This window comes from Neovison vison, chromosome 12, assembly GCF_020171115.1.
Source record: "Neovison vison isolate M4711 chromosome 12, ASM_NN_V1, whole genome shotgun sequence".
NCBI lineage: Eukaryota > Metazoa > Chordata > Mammalia > Carnivora > Mustelidae > Neogale > Neogale vison.
The window spans coordinates 100,262,706-100,278,846 of NC_058102.1; the positions used below are offsets into that span (position 1 = coordinate 100,262,706).

The following is a 16,141-nucleotide window of genomic DNA, read 5'->3' on the forward strand; positions in this document are numbered from 1 at the left end:
CAACTTGAATACCATGAAGGGAAGGACCATTATCTGTTTCAGCGAATTCTGAGACCCAAGCACATCTGACACTTAATAAATGCTCAATAAATTTTGCTAAATTTGCCTATGAATAAGGCATCAAAAATTGGAACCCATTTTCATTATTATACTTCTCCCCTCCACTGTTACACTTTTATATCTAACTCTTAAGCCTGCTGGGGGCAATATATTATTGCTTATACTTATATTACTTATACTTATGTACTTATATTACTATACTTAATATAGTAACTTATTTATTATATATAATTTTATTATATAATATATATTATTTACTTATATAATATTTATATACTTATATTACTAAGTATACGCCTGTAAATGTACATGTGAGTTAACTGAATCATGAGTATTACTGGATTTCTTAACAGCATTTAAGGCTAAACAAGGAGGCCATTCAAAACATGATAATGCCAACAAGATTGGTTTTGTTTAAAGATTTGTTTGTTAAGAGAACACCAAACCAAACAAAGAAGTTCTTGATAATATGGAAAATTCCCAAATACAGTTTTCAGAATTAAGAGCTTTTTACCTTCTTTAAGACAAATAGTCTGTATAAAATTAAAATACAGTTTTTCATGAGTGCAAGAAACTGCCAAATAATTCTAAGCACAGTACTTCCAGATACCACACAGGACCATAAGAAATATTATGTATAAAAAAAAGGAATGGTATGCATTGTCTGTATCAAGCCTAGACAAAATTGGGCCCTTAATATAGTCTCTCAAGGGGTGTTAAACAGTATCCCCAACTGTATCCCCAAGAAAGCATGTCAGGATAATATGTTTCTTCCAAATCAGAAATGTGATGGGTAGGGATGCTTGGGTTGTTCAGTTGGTTAATCGTCTGCTTTCGGTTCGGGTCGTAGTCCCAGGGTCCTGGGATCGAGCCCCACGTTGTGCTCCCCACATAGCAGGAAGTCTGCTTCTCCCTCTCCCTCTGCTCCCCCTTGTGCGCTCTCTCTCTTTATATCTCAAATAAATAAATAAAATTTAGAAGAAAAAAAAAAGGAAAGAAAGAAACGTGGTGGGTAGAGAAGGCAGGCACTGAAAGGAAATTTCCTGATAGCATGGAAAACAACAGATGAGGAACAATAAACATTTGGTATGAAAATGTCTCAAGGGGGCGCCTGGATGGCTCAGTGGGTTAAGCCGCTGCCTTCGGCTCAGGTCATGATGTCAGAGTCCTGGGATCGAGTCCCACTTCGGGCTCTCTGCTCAGCAGGGAGCCTGCTTCTCTCTCTCTCTCTGCCTGCCTCTCCATCTACTTGTGATTTCTCTCTGTCAAATAAATAAATAAAATCTTTAAAAAAAAAAAAAAAAAAAAGGAAAATGTCTCAAGCATATCAGGGAAAAAACAGTAAGAGGTACAGTCAAGGAAAACACATCATATCATCTTAACTATAATAAGGGGGGGTGGGGAGAGTAATACCCTTCTACACTAACACACCTCAATATGACCCAGCTGATTTTCACATTTTCTCTTTTGATTTCTTCACATTTGATTTCTCTTTTGCCATCTTGATCCTCCTTTCTTATGTTTTGATCACATCACTTTATTTATATTTCATTTAATTACAGATCAAATAAATTCAAATTAACTAATCTGATTATAACAAATTAAGATTCATAACAAAGTTTATATAGAAGCTGTTAATTAACCATGGTTCTTTTTTCCTAATATCTGTCCTAGGTTACAAATGTTAGTAACACTGAGCCCGGGTTAAAAAAAAAACCCAAAGCCGTTTTTCTACTTGGAAGTGGCATTATCGTAGCCAGTGAGGTTTATCCGAGGCACGATTATTGCTAATTGGAAGAAGTCCTGTAAGAGAAAATAGCGGGAAAAAAGAAAAAAAGGAAAATAGGGGTGCCTGGTTGGCTCAGTCGGTAGAGTACACGACTCTTGGCCTCAGGCTATGAGTTCAAACCCCACAATGGGTGTAGAGATTACCTAAATATTAAAAATGAAGGAAGGAAGGAAGAAGGAAAGAAAAAGAAAATGAAAATAGTGTAATACAGTGGAAAAGGAAATTGATCTAAAGCCAAAAGATCTGTTACTCTATAAATTTTGTCAGTGACCTCTGCAAGTCATTGAATCTTTCTAGTCCTTAGGTTCTGTCAAAATGGGGGTATTGGAGAGGATGAGGGTCTCCAGCTCCAGCAACCTTTAGTTTAGTTGCTATTACCATTGATAGTCTCATTTAATTGTATTATGTCTGCAAAGAGTTTTAACTTTTAAACCATCAAACAGGATCAATTCAATAAAGAACATATTGAGTTCTTCAATATGAAGAAATGATCCATCTCAATAGCATTTAACCTTTTTCAGATTATTTGCAGCAAGTATTTTCTTTCCTATAAAAAGATTTCTTGGGCACCTGGGTGGCTCAGTCGTTAAGCATCTGCCTTCGGCTCAGGTCATGATCCCAGGGTCCTGGGATCAAGCCCCACATCAGACTCCCTGCTCAGCAGGAAGCCTGATTCTCCCTCTCCCACTCTCCTAACTTGTGTTCCCTCTCTCGCTGTCTCTCTTCTCTGTCAAATAAATGAACAAAAATCTTTAAAAAAAAAAAAAAAAAAGATTTCTTATAAGCTTTCAGAGATGTATAGATATTTTTTAAAAGATTTTTATTTAGGGCACCTGGGTGGCTCAGTGGGTTAAAGCCTCTGCCTTCAGCTCAGGTCATGATCCCAGGGTCCTGGGATTGAGCCCCAAATTGGGCTCTCTGCTCAGCAGGAAGCCTGCTTCTCCCTCCCTCTCCCTCTACCTGCCTCTCTGCCTACTTGTGATCTCTGTCTGTCAAAAAAAAAAAAGATTTTTTTTTAATTATTTATTTGACAGATCTCAAGCAGGCAGAGAGGGAGGCAGAGCGAGAGTGGGAAACAGGCTCCCTGCTGAGCAGAGAGCCTGACGTGGGGCTTGATCCCAGATCCCAGGACCCTGAGATCATGACCTGAGCCAAAGGGAGCAGCTTAACCCACTGAGCCACCTAGGCACCCCTGGAGATGTACAGATTTTTAACTTAGTTCCCTCATCTCTTACGGTAAAGTCTTTATTTTGGCACAGATATATCTTAACTCCTTCAAAATTAAGTTATCTATTTTGCACATAGATACAGAGTTAGAAAGATTCATAGTAAATTAGATTGGCACATCCAAACTTGTCAAACAAGTAATACTGCCCAGTTTCCATAAGCCGTTTAAAAACACTGAGTTTAAAAAACTTTAAAACACTGGAGTTTAAAAAACTCCAGTTTAAAAAACACTGGAGAAAAATGCAAATTCAAGTAGCCCAGATTTGCAATCAATTCTGAAGAAATTCTGTCTACAGAAACTTTTTCAGTCTCTTCTAAGAGAAACAATTCTTAAAGCCTAGCATAGTATTAACAATATAGTCATAATGTGAGCATATACACCTTAAAATAACACTTCAGCACACCAGGTCCTGAATAATAAAGCTGTATATTAGAGAAAGGGAATAGCACTATTGTGACACACCCATAAGAAATATGAAAAACAAATAGCAAAGTAGAAAATTTCAACTAGGGACGCCTGGGTGGTTCAGCGGTTTAAATGTATGCCTTCAGCTTGGGTCATGATCCCAGGGTCCTGGGATGGAGTCCTGCATCAGGCTCCCTGCTCAGCAGGGAGTCTGCTTCTCCCTCTGCCTGCTGCTCTCTCTGCTTGTGTGCACTCTCCCACTCGATCTGACCATAAATAAGTAAAATCTTAAAAATTTTTTTCAACTTGTATTATCTATTAATGTTTAGAGACATCCAATAAGTAACTTACAAAGCATTATGTAATAAAGCTTTACTACAGAAGTTCATCTTACATCCCAAAACATTTTCAAGGAATGTCAAAACAAAACAATTAGAAGCAAGGAATGAGTAGAACTAAATTATTAGTGGCAACAATTACATGCTACTTTACAAAGTGGAACAGTTAAAAAAATGGAAGATATAAGAACAAAACAGATACTAAACTTTACTGAAACTGAAACACTAGGCACCCTTGTGCTCCTGTTATTTAATTAAGAACTGAAATGGCCACATTACACAATGCAACGTGATTTAACAATGACGTCATTTACAGAAAGCCACCAGAATGAATAAATAGGAACAACTGAAAAAGTCCAAGGACTATCTTCTCAGTTGTTTCAAATCAACGAAGGGACCTTGGTTTTAAAGGAGACCTTTTCTACTAAAATTGAAATCAGTTAAAAACACTAATATCACCTTCAGAAACAAGTATTAGATTAAAAAGGCCAACGATGTAGAAACATTGACATTATGTATTTGATAAAGTATATTATTTTAAGAGAAAATTCTCTCAAATGATTTTTGCAAAAGAATAATTCTGAACACATTTAAATTATCTAAACCTACTTGTAACTAGTGTTTGAATACCCTAGTCTAAAATACAACTTTTTAATAAATTAGTTCTCAGCAATCTGACCCCAAGTTTAGCAACACTGTTGGCAAACGAACTCTGGTATCACATTCAACTTAACTTCTAAGAGAACACATTTTCCTGACCTGGATAAAACCAAGCAGATGTGAAATTTTTATTTTTAGTGCCTGAAGTTTGCTTCTTGACTGAATTATAGCCATCAAGGAAATATGTTTTATTCTCCTGCCAAAGACTAGCCCTGAACTCTTTATTAGGCAGAACTCCCACGAAGTCATACAAACCTCTTTCAAAGCTGGCCCTCCTCAACCTGGTGGAAGAGTTTTCAGGACACAGCAGTGTCTGAGAAAAAACCTGAAACTTTAAACTGGAAAAAAACAAGATCTGTGAGAGTGTTAACTACAAAATGAGAGGAAAGGGAGCTTTAACTGGGAAACAGTGTCGATTTAAAAACAAAAAACTACAAAAAAGCTAATGGGGAAAAAAAAAAACCAAAAACCACCCAACCTCAGAGCCCATAGATCATTTCACTGTCTGGAAACTAAACTCAGTTTACTGGGTGGTCCCTTCCGCACAACCACCCACCAGGGGCTGAGCCATAAAAAACACAGAGATGGCTGGCTTACTTTGGTGCTAAGTTTGTGTGTGCCTTTGCCTGTGTATTCAGCAAACAGAAATAAACACTGCAAGTCAACAGGAGAGCTTAAACAATTTCTTAAGCTCTCCTGTAAAGTTGCAGTCTTCCACAACCATGTAATAATGTCTCAGTTTGTAGAGTGCTATGTATCTATCCACTTATCTATAGATGATTTCACATCCAAGGCTCTTTCTACTACATTATACTGTCAAGACATTGAATTTTTCCAGTAAAACTACTACATACCAGAAAAAGGGGTAAAATGAAACATTTGTTTAGCAGCCAGACAACAGCAGAGCAGCACTAAAGCTTCTAGGAAATTATTTTATTATCTTTCACTGAGGATAAAGTTGACCAATTGAAGGGGGGAAAAATGCTGCACAAGTATGACTAACCAAAAAGGAGGAAACTTTTATCTTCGGAAACCACTATTAATGAGGCAACCAATCCCAAATCTGACAAAAAGGCCTTTCAGAGACTCATTCTCTCATTAGCGAATGTCAAGCTGCAGCTACTTCACAGAAAGGCACGCATTTTCTTGAGATCTGAGACCATCAATAGCCAGGTAGCCCTATCTTAAAACATATTAAATGGCAGACTTCTCCAGAGCATGATTTAGCAATGAGAATGCCTCATAACGTTTCTCTAAAGCCTAAGCTCTGAAACTTTTTAGAAATTTGCAAGGATCCAAATTATTACTAAATGAAACTATCCCCCAGCTCTGCCTTCCTTTGAGGAAGAGCAAAGCTATTGGATACAACAAACTAAGAGTAAAGAGAAAACAAACATGCTAGTGTAGCAAGTGTCTAATTTTCAGGGTGTTGTTCAGTTTTCATTAACTTCTCCCACTTCTACAGCTATAATTTTTAGCCTATGAAACATCTGCCAGCTCTAGAGCATTAAATTTCAAAGAAACAAAGATATCTTTTCTAAAACATTTTTAATACTCTAAAGGATTTTTTTAACATCCTAAGTTAAAACTAATAGGTAAGTCTTACATTAGGGGAACTAAGTACAAGCCCTAGCTCTGACTGTATGCAGTCTCACCACTTACTTAATTGCTTCTCTGTAACTCCATGCCCTTCCTCATCTAGAAAATAAGGCAGTTTTACTAGATGACCTCTTAGGTCCCCTCCAGCTCAGACTTTCTATTCCAAGGTCTCCGATGCATTAAGAAAACCGTTGTCTTGTTAAGACTCAAAATGTAGTCATCTTAAACACACCTCAAGAATGTAAGAAAGTGGGTGCCTGGACGGCTCAGGTTAAGCAACTGGCTTCAGCTCAGGTCATGATCCTAGCGTTTTGAGATCGAGTCCGGCATCGGGCTCCCAGCTTGGTGGGAAGTCTTCTTCTCCCTCTACCCCTCACCCCCACTCATGATCTCTCTCTCGAGTTCTAATAAATAAAATCTTTAAAAAAAAAAAAAAAGTAATAAAGTTAGGGAACTCGAGCAGACCTCCCGGCCACCATTTTCCAAAACTGCAGGAGACAGGAAATACGCTTATTTATTTGTTACCCTCTTTTATGTAAGAGCCAGTCATAAATGAAATGATAACTCTATAGTAAAAGTAACCAGTTCACAAACCCACATACATTCCAATAAAACTAAACCCAGTGATATTAAATTATTTCCATCATAATTTTTTATATCATGCCTAAATATAAAAATCTATAGTATCTTGGGTGGCACACTGATCAATTTGATCAAGAATCAAATTCTTGATTTTTGGCTCAGGTCTGATCTCAGAGTTATGAGACTGAGCCCAGTATTGACTCTGAGCGTGAAGTCGGCTTGGATTCCCTCTCCCTCTGCCCCTCCCTCTTCAGATAAATAAGTCTTAAAAAAAATTCTATAGTATCCTCTTCTTGTGCTTTATTAAAGATTAGCTGCATCACCACAGAATTTAAAATAAATTCTAAATAGACTTTCACTTTTTTCACTTTTTTTATCTCTAACCAACAGTGAAACACTATTCGAAATGAATAACTGAGTACTGTGGTCCACTGATTAAACATACGTTCCAATACATACCTCTTCCCCGAGGACTCTTTCCCTTCAATGCTCTCCTTATTCCTAATTCCTCTCAGCTCCACCTCCCCACTCCGTTTCAGGCCTTCTCCTTTTCTCTCCCATCCCTTCTTAATACGCTACTTTCAAAGCAGTCTGGTAAGTGGTTCTCCTAGCTAGGAAGTACCAGAATCACCCAAGAAACTTACTGAAAATACACATTAGTGTAAGAGAAGGCAGATGGATTCTACTTTTAAGGTAACCAGAAGTTTAAAAAATTAAACCTTAATTAATCAGCTTGCTCAGAGAGTAGGATATTCTAGCTAACTGAAAATTAATCAGAGAGTAGAGTAGGATATTCTGGCTAACTAAAAATTAAGTATGAACTTTTTTGTTGAAAATGCTTCTAGAGAGGTGCCTGGGTGGCTCAGCTGGTTAAGCATCTGCCTTCAGGTCATGATCTCAGGGTCCTGGGATGGAGTTCCACAAGGGGCTCTCTGCTCAGTGGAGAGCCTGCTTCCCCATCTCTCTCTCTGTCTGCCCTCTGCCTACCTATGGTCTCTCTGTCAAATAAATAAATAAAATCTTTAAAAAAAAAAAAAAAACAGCATCCTTTTTTGGCTCAAGTCATGATCCCAGGGTTCTGGGATCAAGCCCCACATAGGGCTCCTTGAGCAGGGAGCCTGCTTCTCCCTCTCCCTGTGCCTCTCCTGGGCTTGTGTGTGGTCTCTCTGGGTGTCAAATAAACAAATCTTTTTTTTTTTTTTTAAGATTTTATTTATTTATTTGACAGAGAGAGAGATCACAAGTAGGCAGAGAGGCAGGCAGAGAGAGAAGGGGGAAGCAGGCTCCCTGCTGAGCAGAGCCCGATGAGGGGTGGATCCCAGGACCCTGAGATCATGAGGTAAGCCAAAGGGAGAGGCTTAACCCACTGAGCCACCAAGGTGCCCCTAAATAAACAAATCTTAAAAAAAAAAAAAAAGAAAGAAAGAAAGAAAGAATCCTTCTGGAATCCACTTTATCACTTTTCCCTCTTAAAGAGCTACAGTTCATAAGAAACACTTGATTACTTAATCAAGTGTTTCTTGTAATTCTACAAACAGATCAAGTTTATAATCAAGTCTCATTCTACAATGCTGGTGGGCCAAGAGGCCAAATAAAGCCCTTGAGATAAGAATGCTTCTTTGATTTTATTTATTTATTTGACAGAGAGATCACAAGTAGAGAGGCAGGCAGAGAGATGAAGGAAAGCAGGCTCCCTGCTGAGCAGAGCCTGATGCGGGGCTTGTTCCCAGGACCCTGAGATCATGACCTAAGCCAAAGACAGAGGCTTAACCCACTGAGCCACCCAGGTGCCCTGGTTTTACTTTTTTTTTTAAAAGATTTTATTTATTTATTTATTTATTTATTTATTTATTTGACAGGCAGAAATCACAAGGAGGCAGAGAGGCAGGCAGAGAGAGGGAGAGAGAGTGAAGCAGGCTCCCTGCTCAGCAGAGAACCCGATGCGGGACTCCATCCCAGGACCCTGAGATCATGACCTGAGCCGAAGGCAACAGCTCAACCCACTGAGCCACCCAGGCGCCTGCCCTGGTTTTACTTTTTAAAGGGTTGTAAAAGAAAAACAAAAAAGAATACTACGTGGTCCACAAGGCCTAAAATATTTACTATCTGGACCTTTACAGAACAAAGTTTGCTGACCCTTGTTCTGTAGCACCAAAAGCCCTGGAAGTACAGTGACCCTAAAGACACTGCCCAGAAATGCTCCTTTCTCGTAAGATTAACTGAAAAAAAAGTTTCCGTTAAGTCGGTTCCAAATGACTTAAATAGAATCATTCTATTTCTCTGATCAACGTGCCTTCTAGAAACTGTTACCCACAAAAATCTCTATTTCCTTCCTTAGACTCAACAATTTCAGTTAACTCTGGAAATGAATGCAAAAGACTGAAAGCCTTACCTGGGGCATTTGCTATAGCCAAGGGCAGGCTTGGAAGCTGGTGCACCTGGATCCCTGAAGCACCCAATGCACTGAGGTTAATGGTCTGGAGGCCAGGCATGGAGGAGAGCTGAGCAGCATTCACAGTGACGGTGCCGGTAGGGATGGAGGCGGCTGAGGCAATGGGTGTAAGGGTGGTATTGCTGCTGCTGGTCTGCCCCAAGGAAACACCCTGCATTGGGGCCAAGGTGATTGTCTGGGCCTGTGGGTTCTGAACTTGGAGATTCTGCAGCTGAAGAGTCTGCCAACTGACCTGTCCATTGGGCCCCACTGTTGGTGTCCGGATGATGATGGGGCCAGAGTTTGGAACAGCCTGAAGCTGGAGATTCTGGAGGGTTTCCTGGGAGATAGCTTGGGTTGTAAAGGTCTGCCCTGACAATGGTGCTGCTTGAAGGGCCTGGAGAGCCTGTCCCCCTTGAACTAGCTGAGGCTGGATAAGAATTTGTTGCTGTTGCTGCGTCTGCTGGTTTTGCTCTCCCTCTTTTTGCTGACTTGTTTGCAGAGAGCCTCCAGATGTCTGGTTCTGCTGGATGTTTAGAGCATCAGACCCCTGTAGCCCACTGACCCTCTGGGGTGTCTGCCCTTGAGAGTTGGTCCCTGCTGATCCGCTGGTGGTAAAGTTCATAATTCCCATGTTGCTGGTGGTTGTAGTTGTTGAATAGCTATTGGCATTGGTGAAAAAGGAGCTGGAACTGGCTTGTGATGATACCAAACTGGCAGAACTGATGGCAGTCCCTGAGGTGGCAGGCTGTGAGCCACCCTCCTGGGACCCAGAACTGCTGATAGTGACTGCCTGAGAGCTAGGAGTCAAGGTAGCTGCAGAAACGCTGTTGACAGGTAGCAAGGTGATATTCCCATTCAGGGCCACTGGTACGTTAGTCACATACTGAGTCTGTCCTGAGAGTACGTTATTAGCCAGGCCTTGGAGGGGGACAGCCTGCTGGAGTAGGTTTGGCATAGCAGCAATGATGTTGCCTCCACTTCCACGATTTGTGATGATCTGTTGGTTTGCACCTGGTATGATCTGTATCTGACCAGAACCATCCTGCTGCACTTGGGCCCCAGTGGCTGCGAACTGCAGCTGTTGCCCATCAACGGTTTGGAACTGTGGGATTACTTGATACTGAATATTAGGCATCACTCCAGGTAATCCTGTCAGGACCTGCTGGTTCTGTAAGTTGGAAGTGGCAGCCACAACATACTGCCCACCAGAGACTGTGCGATTCTTGGAAGACTCACTGCCATTGCTGCCATTGGTACTGCTGCCACTCTGTTCCTTTGAGGTAGGGGTAGCCCCAGAGGAGGAAGAGATGATCTGCCAGCCATTGGCACCCTGTGAGAGTTGTGTGGCTGTGAGGTCAAGCTCACCTGTGCCCCCTGACTGGCTTGGGCCCTGGGAGTTGTTGCTGTTTTCATTGGGTGACTCAATTCTGCTGCAAGTTGCTGCCAGCAGAGCCAGAGGGGATGGCTGGGATTCCTGGCCAGAAAATAAGGGAGAGGAGAGGAGTTAGTTTAGTGATACCCAGCTGCCAGCCCAGGGGGCAGTATAAAACAAATAAACAGCAAAACAGTGCACACAAAAAGGGGGAAAAAGGAAGGAAGGAAAAGGGGACCTATTTATACTCCTGAAATCCTCATCTTTGGGGATCTCCCAGTCTTTTGTTTCACTATGTTAACTTTCCTAGCTATAAAATGGCTTAGCTCTTTCCTAAAAATGTTTCTGTGAAAAGACAACCATCTAAAAATATTCACATTCTCTTAACATCTCCCCCACTCTGTCCTGATCATCACTTACCTGCCCTCCTCCTCCTCCACTGCTGCTACTGCCTGTGCTGCTGCTTCGAGCCTGAGAAAAGGCACCACCACCATTACCACTGCCCCCATTATTGCCACCAACTCCTTTTTCAATCTTCACCACAGCTGTCATTTCATCCATGGAGTGATCTTGGTCTAAAAGGAATTAAAAGACAACTTAAAGTTAGGGGAAGGAAAAGGGTGAGGTGAGGAAGAGTAAGGGACACTATAACGAAAAAGATACAGAAAGATGAAAGGTACTAATGTAAAAAAAAAAAAAAAAAAAGTGAATTGGATAAAGGGCAGTTGTAGGGCATACAGAACACAAACTAGGCTTAGTAGCACTAAAACCGGGCCTCAATTCTCCCTTGCACAAAATTAAACCCAGAAAACATTAAAAATGTACTTTTCACATAGGAAATGTAAGGGGCAGTGGACATGTTCAAAGAGTTTCAAAATACAAAAAAGTATCCTGGGGAGAAAAACGAGGATAGGTAAGGCAAAAAACAACATGTGGGTGGATGTAAAGCTTGCTAAAATTAGGGTCAAAGGATATGGAGAAAGAGAAAACTTCAAGTGTAAAAAGCACCCAGAGCAGAAGAGGGGCAAAGAAAAAAGAACAAATAAAAAGTGTGAGTGGGAAAACATTTGTGAATACTGCCAAAGGACTAAAGGGGTCCAGGGCTTAGGAATCTGGAGGTTTCGGGGCGGACAGAGGGCGGGCCCTACAGGGAAAGGGCGGTTTCGGGGTGAGGGGCGTGGAAAGGGCGGGACGGGGGGGGGAGGGGAAATCTACGGGGGGAGGGGAGGGCCTTGGGGCAGGCGGCGACCAGAGGGCGGACCAGGGAGGCGGTTGGCCCGGGCGGGGCCTGCACTGTTCGGGCCGCCCCCGCGGCTCCAGCCCCCGGCGGGAGGAGCCTCAGGCGGGCGGCCGAATAGTGGGGGGTAAGGCCCGTCCCCCGTGGCCGGGGCGGGCAGGGGGCGGGCGAGGCCACGCTGCCCCCTCCCCCGGGGCGGGCGGCCCATCCCCCTCTTTCTCGCAGGCCCCGCCACTGCCCCTTCTCCCTCCCTTCCCTCCGCCCCGGGCGGGACCAAGGCCGCCGCCGCCGCCTCCCGCCCGCCCCCCCTCACGGCGGGGACCGCCCGGTCGGCCCTCGCGCGCGCCCCCTCATTCCCCTCCCACCCCTAAGCTTGGAGTGGACTCATCCTTACCGCTCATGGTGGCAGCTGAGGGACGAGCTCAAGGGGGTCCTGTCCGGGGGGGTTGGGGGGGGCCGGGAAAAACGCGGACGCTGACGAGGCAAGCGAACCCGGACCGGACAGGGAGGGGGGGGGTAAGGAGGAGGGAGCAGCGCGCCACAAGCCCAGCCTAGGCTCCGCCCCTTCGCTGCTGCCCCGCCCAATGAGGGAGGGAGAAAGGAGGGACTTGCAGAAGAAAGACGGGTAGGTTATCCAATGACAAGACTCGCTTGCTCGCTAAGGCGTGTAAGACAAAATTGCGTGCCCGGTGTCCGCCCAAGGAGGCCACCCTCTCCGTTTTAAAAACCAATGAAAGACGCAGGAAGCGAGGGTGGGCGGGAGTTAGTGATGATAGGCTTGGAAGTAAGCCAGTCAACCGCCAGGCGGGATCCCTGACCGGTAGGGATAGGAAGAACTTTGACTGGAATGACAGAACAACGACCAACCAGAACCCTGGACATGCCTGGGCACAGTCCTTTTTGGGAGGTGTTAAGAAGTAGGCAGAAATGGGATAGGATGAAGCTGACCAAAACCAATCAGAAATCAGGCGGGCAGCCAGGAAAGTTATGATTGGATTAACACTGAAAAAAGACATGCTAGGACGCAGATTGACGTGAATGAAAAGCCAATTAAACGCCTAATGAGCTCTGGGGGCGGGATTTTGGAGTGGGCAGAGGAGAATTGGCGTCTCCCTCAGTCACTCAGTCCAATGAGGCGGCGAAGGAAGGTAGGCACCGCCTCCAACTTGGCCAATGGGCGTTACTAGAGCCTCCCGTCCTGGGGGAGGGAGCAGGGCCGTGCCAAGAGGAGTTCGTCGCCATCTTGGCCCTCCTCAGGGGACGTCTTTATAGTGAATAGGTGGCACGCTTCGGTGGATCCTTGCTGCTCAGCAAGTGTCAAGGCCAAGACAGTCGGTCCGCAGTTCTACCTCGCCAACAGGGCTCGTTCGAGCCTTCACTTAACCGTTCTTAAAAGTACTACTCAAGTCTCACCCTTCCCGGGGTGGGCCGACCGGCGAGCGGATGCCTCTGAATGTGGGTGTATGCCCTGTGGGTGCGTGCTCGACGAAATCTGGCGCTACGCTCGCAGTTAACTGACAATTCGCAAGGGCTTTGTCAGACCAGCAAACGCCATTTTATTAACTTCTCCCAGATAAAGCTGCTAACTACATAATTTTTGCAGGGTTAACTTTTCATGGGCTGGTCTTTGAGGCTCAAATACACTGGAGAGCCTCCCAGCGTCAGTGTCCTATAAGCCACTTCCTGTTTCTCCCCTTCATTGTAAATACCGTCTAAGCGTAAAGCAGGATGGCAAGATAAGGAGTTCCTGCTTTTGTAACTACAAAGTTAAAGGACATTTTCCTCCAGGCACTAGAATTGCTGGCCTCTCATTCCACCGCTCCTTTTTCCTGCTTTTGGTGGAGGCAGCCTGGGTAACTTGTCAATGACACGGAGGTCATTCTCTGTAGCCCCTGCTATTTTACGTGTTGTCATAAGTTATTTACAATTTACTATACAGCACTTCGTGACATGTTATGTTTTAAAGTCTAAATCCCCCTGAAACTGGCCTCTGCGGCTTTGCATAGACCCTGAAGAAAGTAAGTGATTGTGGAATGCCTACTGTGTTAGGTGCGTTAAGTCAGTTAAGCGTTCTGCGTTCCTTGTGTCATGCTCATAAAGAAAATACTGGTACCAGAGAAGTTCTGTATTTTATAAGAAATTTAGGCTGCTAAATAACTGGCCCAAAGTCACAAAGCTAATAAGTTATGGTGCCAGATTCCAGCCCAGAGCAGTCCCACAAAAAGCCTTCCATAGATTCTTGAATAAAGCAGGCCTGATATATAACCATTTTATAAAAATGGTTTTAGGGGCGCCTGGGTGGCTCAGTGGATTAAAGCCTCTGCCTTCGGCTCGGGTCATGGTCCCGGTCCTGGGATTGAGCCCCACATCAGGCTCTCTGCTCTGCGGGGAGCCTGCTTCCTCCTCTCTCTCTGCCTACTTGTGGTCTCTCTCTGTCAAATAAATAAATCTTTTTTTAAAAAATGGGTTTAATAAAAGAAATAATTACATAAGTATTTTTAAATGTTTTGTATTGTTCCTTTTTAGCTACTGAAAACTACTAAATCTAACTTCTGTGACAGCTCAAATGGCATTATCCTCTTGTATACATTTATATAAAACATTACATTACAATAGCATCTCTCCCTAGATCAAAGTTTCCCAAAATATAATGTCAGATAGTCTCTATTCAAACCCTTGGCTGCTTTGTTTAAAAAGGTAGATTCTGGGGCTCCTGGGTGGCTCAGTTGGTTTAGCGGCCGCCTCTGGCTGAGGTTATGATCCCAGGATTCTGGGATCCAGCCCCTCCTCCTCCACAGAGGTCCCCTCCTCCTTGGGGAGTCGGCTTCTTCCTCTTCCTCTTCCTCTTGGCCTCTCACCCCCCACCCTGTTCATGTGCTGTCTTTCTCTCAAATAAATAAAATCCTTTTTTTTTTTTTTAAGATTTTTTTAATTTGACACGGAGAGAGAGACATGAGAGAGAGAACACAAGCAGGGGGAGTGGGAAAGGGAAAAGTGGGCCTCCCGCAGAACCGGGAGCCTGGTGTGGGACTAGATCCCAGGACCATGACCCCAGCCGAAGGCAGATGCTTAGCGACTGAGCTACCCAGACACCCCTCAAATAGTAAAATCTTAAAAAAATAATAATAACTTCTCTGGGCTTCCCCCCCACACACCTTTTTAAGGTTTTATTTATTTGACAGAAACACCCAGAGAGGAACACAAGCAGGGGGAGTTCGGGAAGGAGAAGCAGGCTTCCCCCAGAGCCGGGAGTCCCACGTGGGGCCTGGGGCTTGATCCCAGGACACTGGGATCATGACCTGAGCAAAAGGCAGACCCTTAACTGAGCTGCCAAAATGCCCTTCTCTGGGCTTCCTCATGTATAAAAATAGAAAAAATGAAAATCTATCAAATAAATACATAGATAATTACATAATACATAAATAAATTTGAAAAAGGTAGATTCCTAGTCTCCATGTCAGACCTAGTAAATCGGATTCTCTGGGGTGAGGTTGGAAAATATTAACTTTTTAACTAATTCCTTCAAGTGATTAGTCCCTAAACCAAAGTTTAAGAAACAGTAAAGGATGGGGCGTCTGGGTGGCTCAGTTGTCAAGCAGCTGATTTCAGTTCAGGTCATGATCACAGGGTCCTTGTTTCGAGCCCCACACTGAGCCCTGCATCTGGCTCCCTGCTCCACAGGAAACCTGCCTCTCCCTGTTTCATTCCCTCTGCTGGTGTTCCCTCTCTTGCTGTGTTTCTGTCAAATTTTTAAAATCTTAAAAAAAAAAGAAAAACCTAAAAAAAAAGGGAAAAATAAGGGATGAAACTGTAAAGCAGAAACTTCCAGAAGGGAAGAAACTGAAACTTCCGGGATGTTAGAAACTGCATTACTCATCTTTGTAAACCAAACTTCTGGAGATTCTAACAGCTGTTTCACGTATTCAGCAAAAGACCACACCTAAAGTTGCAGGGGCGGGTGGGGTGAGGTGGGGTAGGAGCTAACATAGAGCCCTCCTCTGAATGTTTTATGTATATATGTGTTGTCTAACTTAATGTTTTCAGTTAATTTAAGCTCCCATTCCCTTTTACAGATGAGAAAACCGAGGCTCAAATACTTAAGTTAAATTATGACAGTTCTGTTTAGTTCCAAAGCTTGTGTTTTTTCCCATGGTTCCAAGCTAGTTTATCCCTGAAATGGGAATTAGAGTTTGATTCCTAGGTATTGAGAAAAAGGTCTCTTTTTTGATTTCTGATTGCTTTCTGATAAGAGAGCAAATGGGCATGACCCATCCTGTTCAATTCATCTGTGAAAACCTGAACAAAATTTCTTTAAACAAAACTAAGATAAATTTTTAAAAAATGCATAACTTATTTCAAGGTTTCTCAAATCCCACACATGCCAGTGTCTGTCTACATAACCATTTGTGAAATCATTTAAATAATTCCTAATGAGAG

At 43.3% G+C, this 16,141-nt stretch overlaps 1 protein-coding gene across 1 annotated transcript in view; it reads right to left on the reverse strand.

The window, feature by feature from the left end:
- SP1 (Sp1 transcription factor) overlaps nucleotides 1-12,200 on the reverse strand; it is a 42,753-nt gene extending 30,553 nt beyond the window's left edge. Inside the window, exons 1-3 of the mRNA XM_044228883.1 lie at nucleotides 12,099-12,200; nucleotides 10,888-11,042; nucleotides 9,054-10,569 (exon numbers count right to left, since the gene is read on the reverse strand). Of these exons, the coding sequence (XP_044084818.1) occupies nucleotides 9,054-10,569; nucleotides 10,888-11,042; nucleotides 12,099-12,105 (1,678 nt within the window). The 5' untranslated portion in view covers nucleotides 12,106-12,200. The remainder of the gene's footprint in view (nucleotides 1-9,053; nucleotides 10,570-10,887; nucleotides 11,043-12,098) is intronic.
- Nucleotides 12,201-16,141: the final 3,941 nt, after the last annotated feature.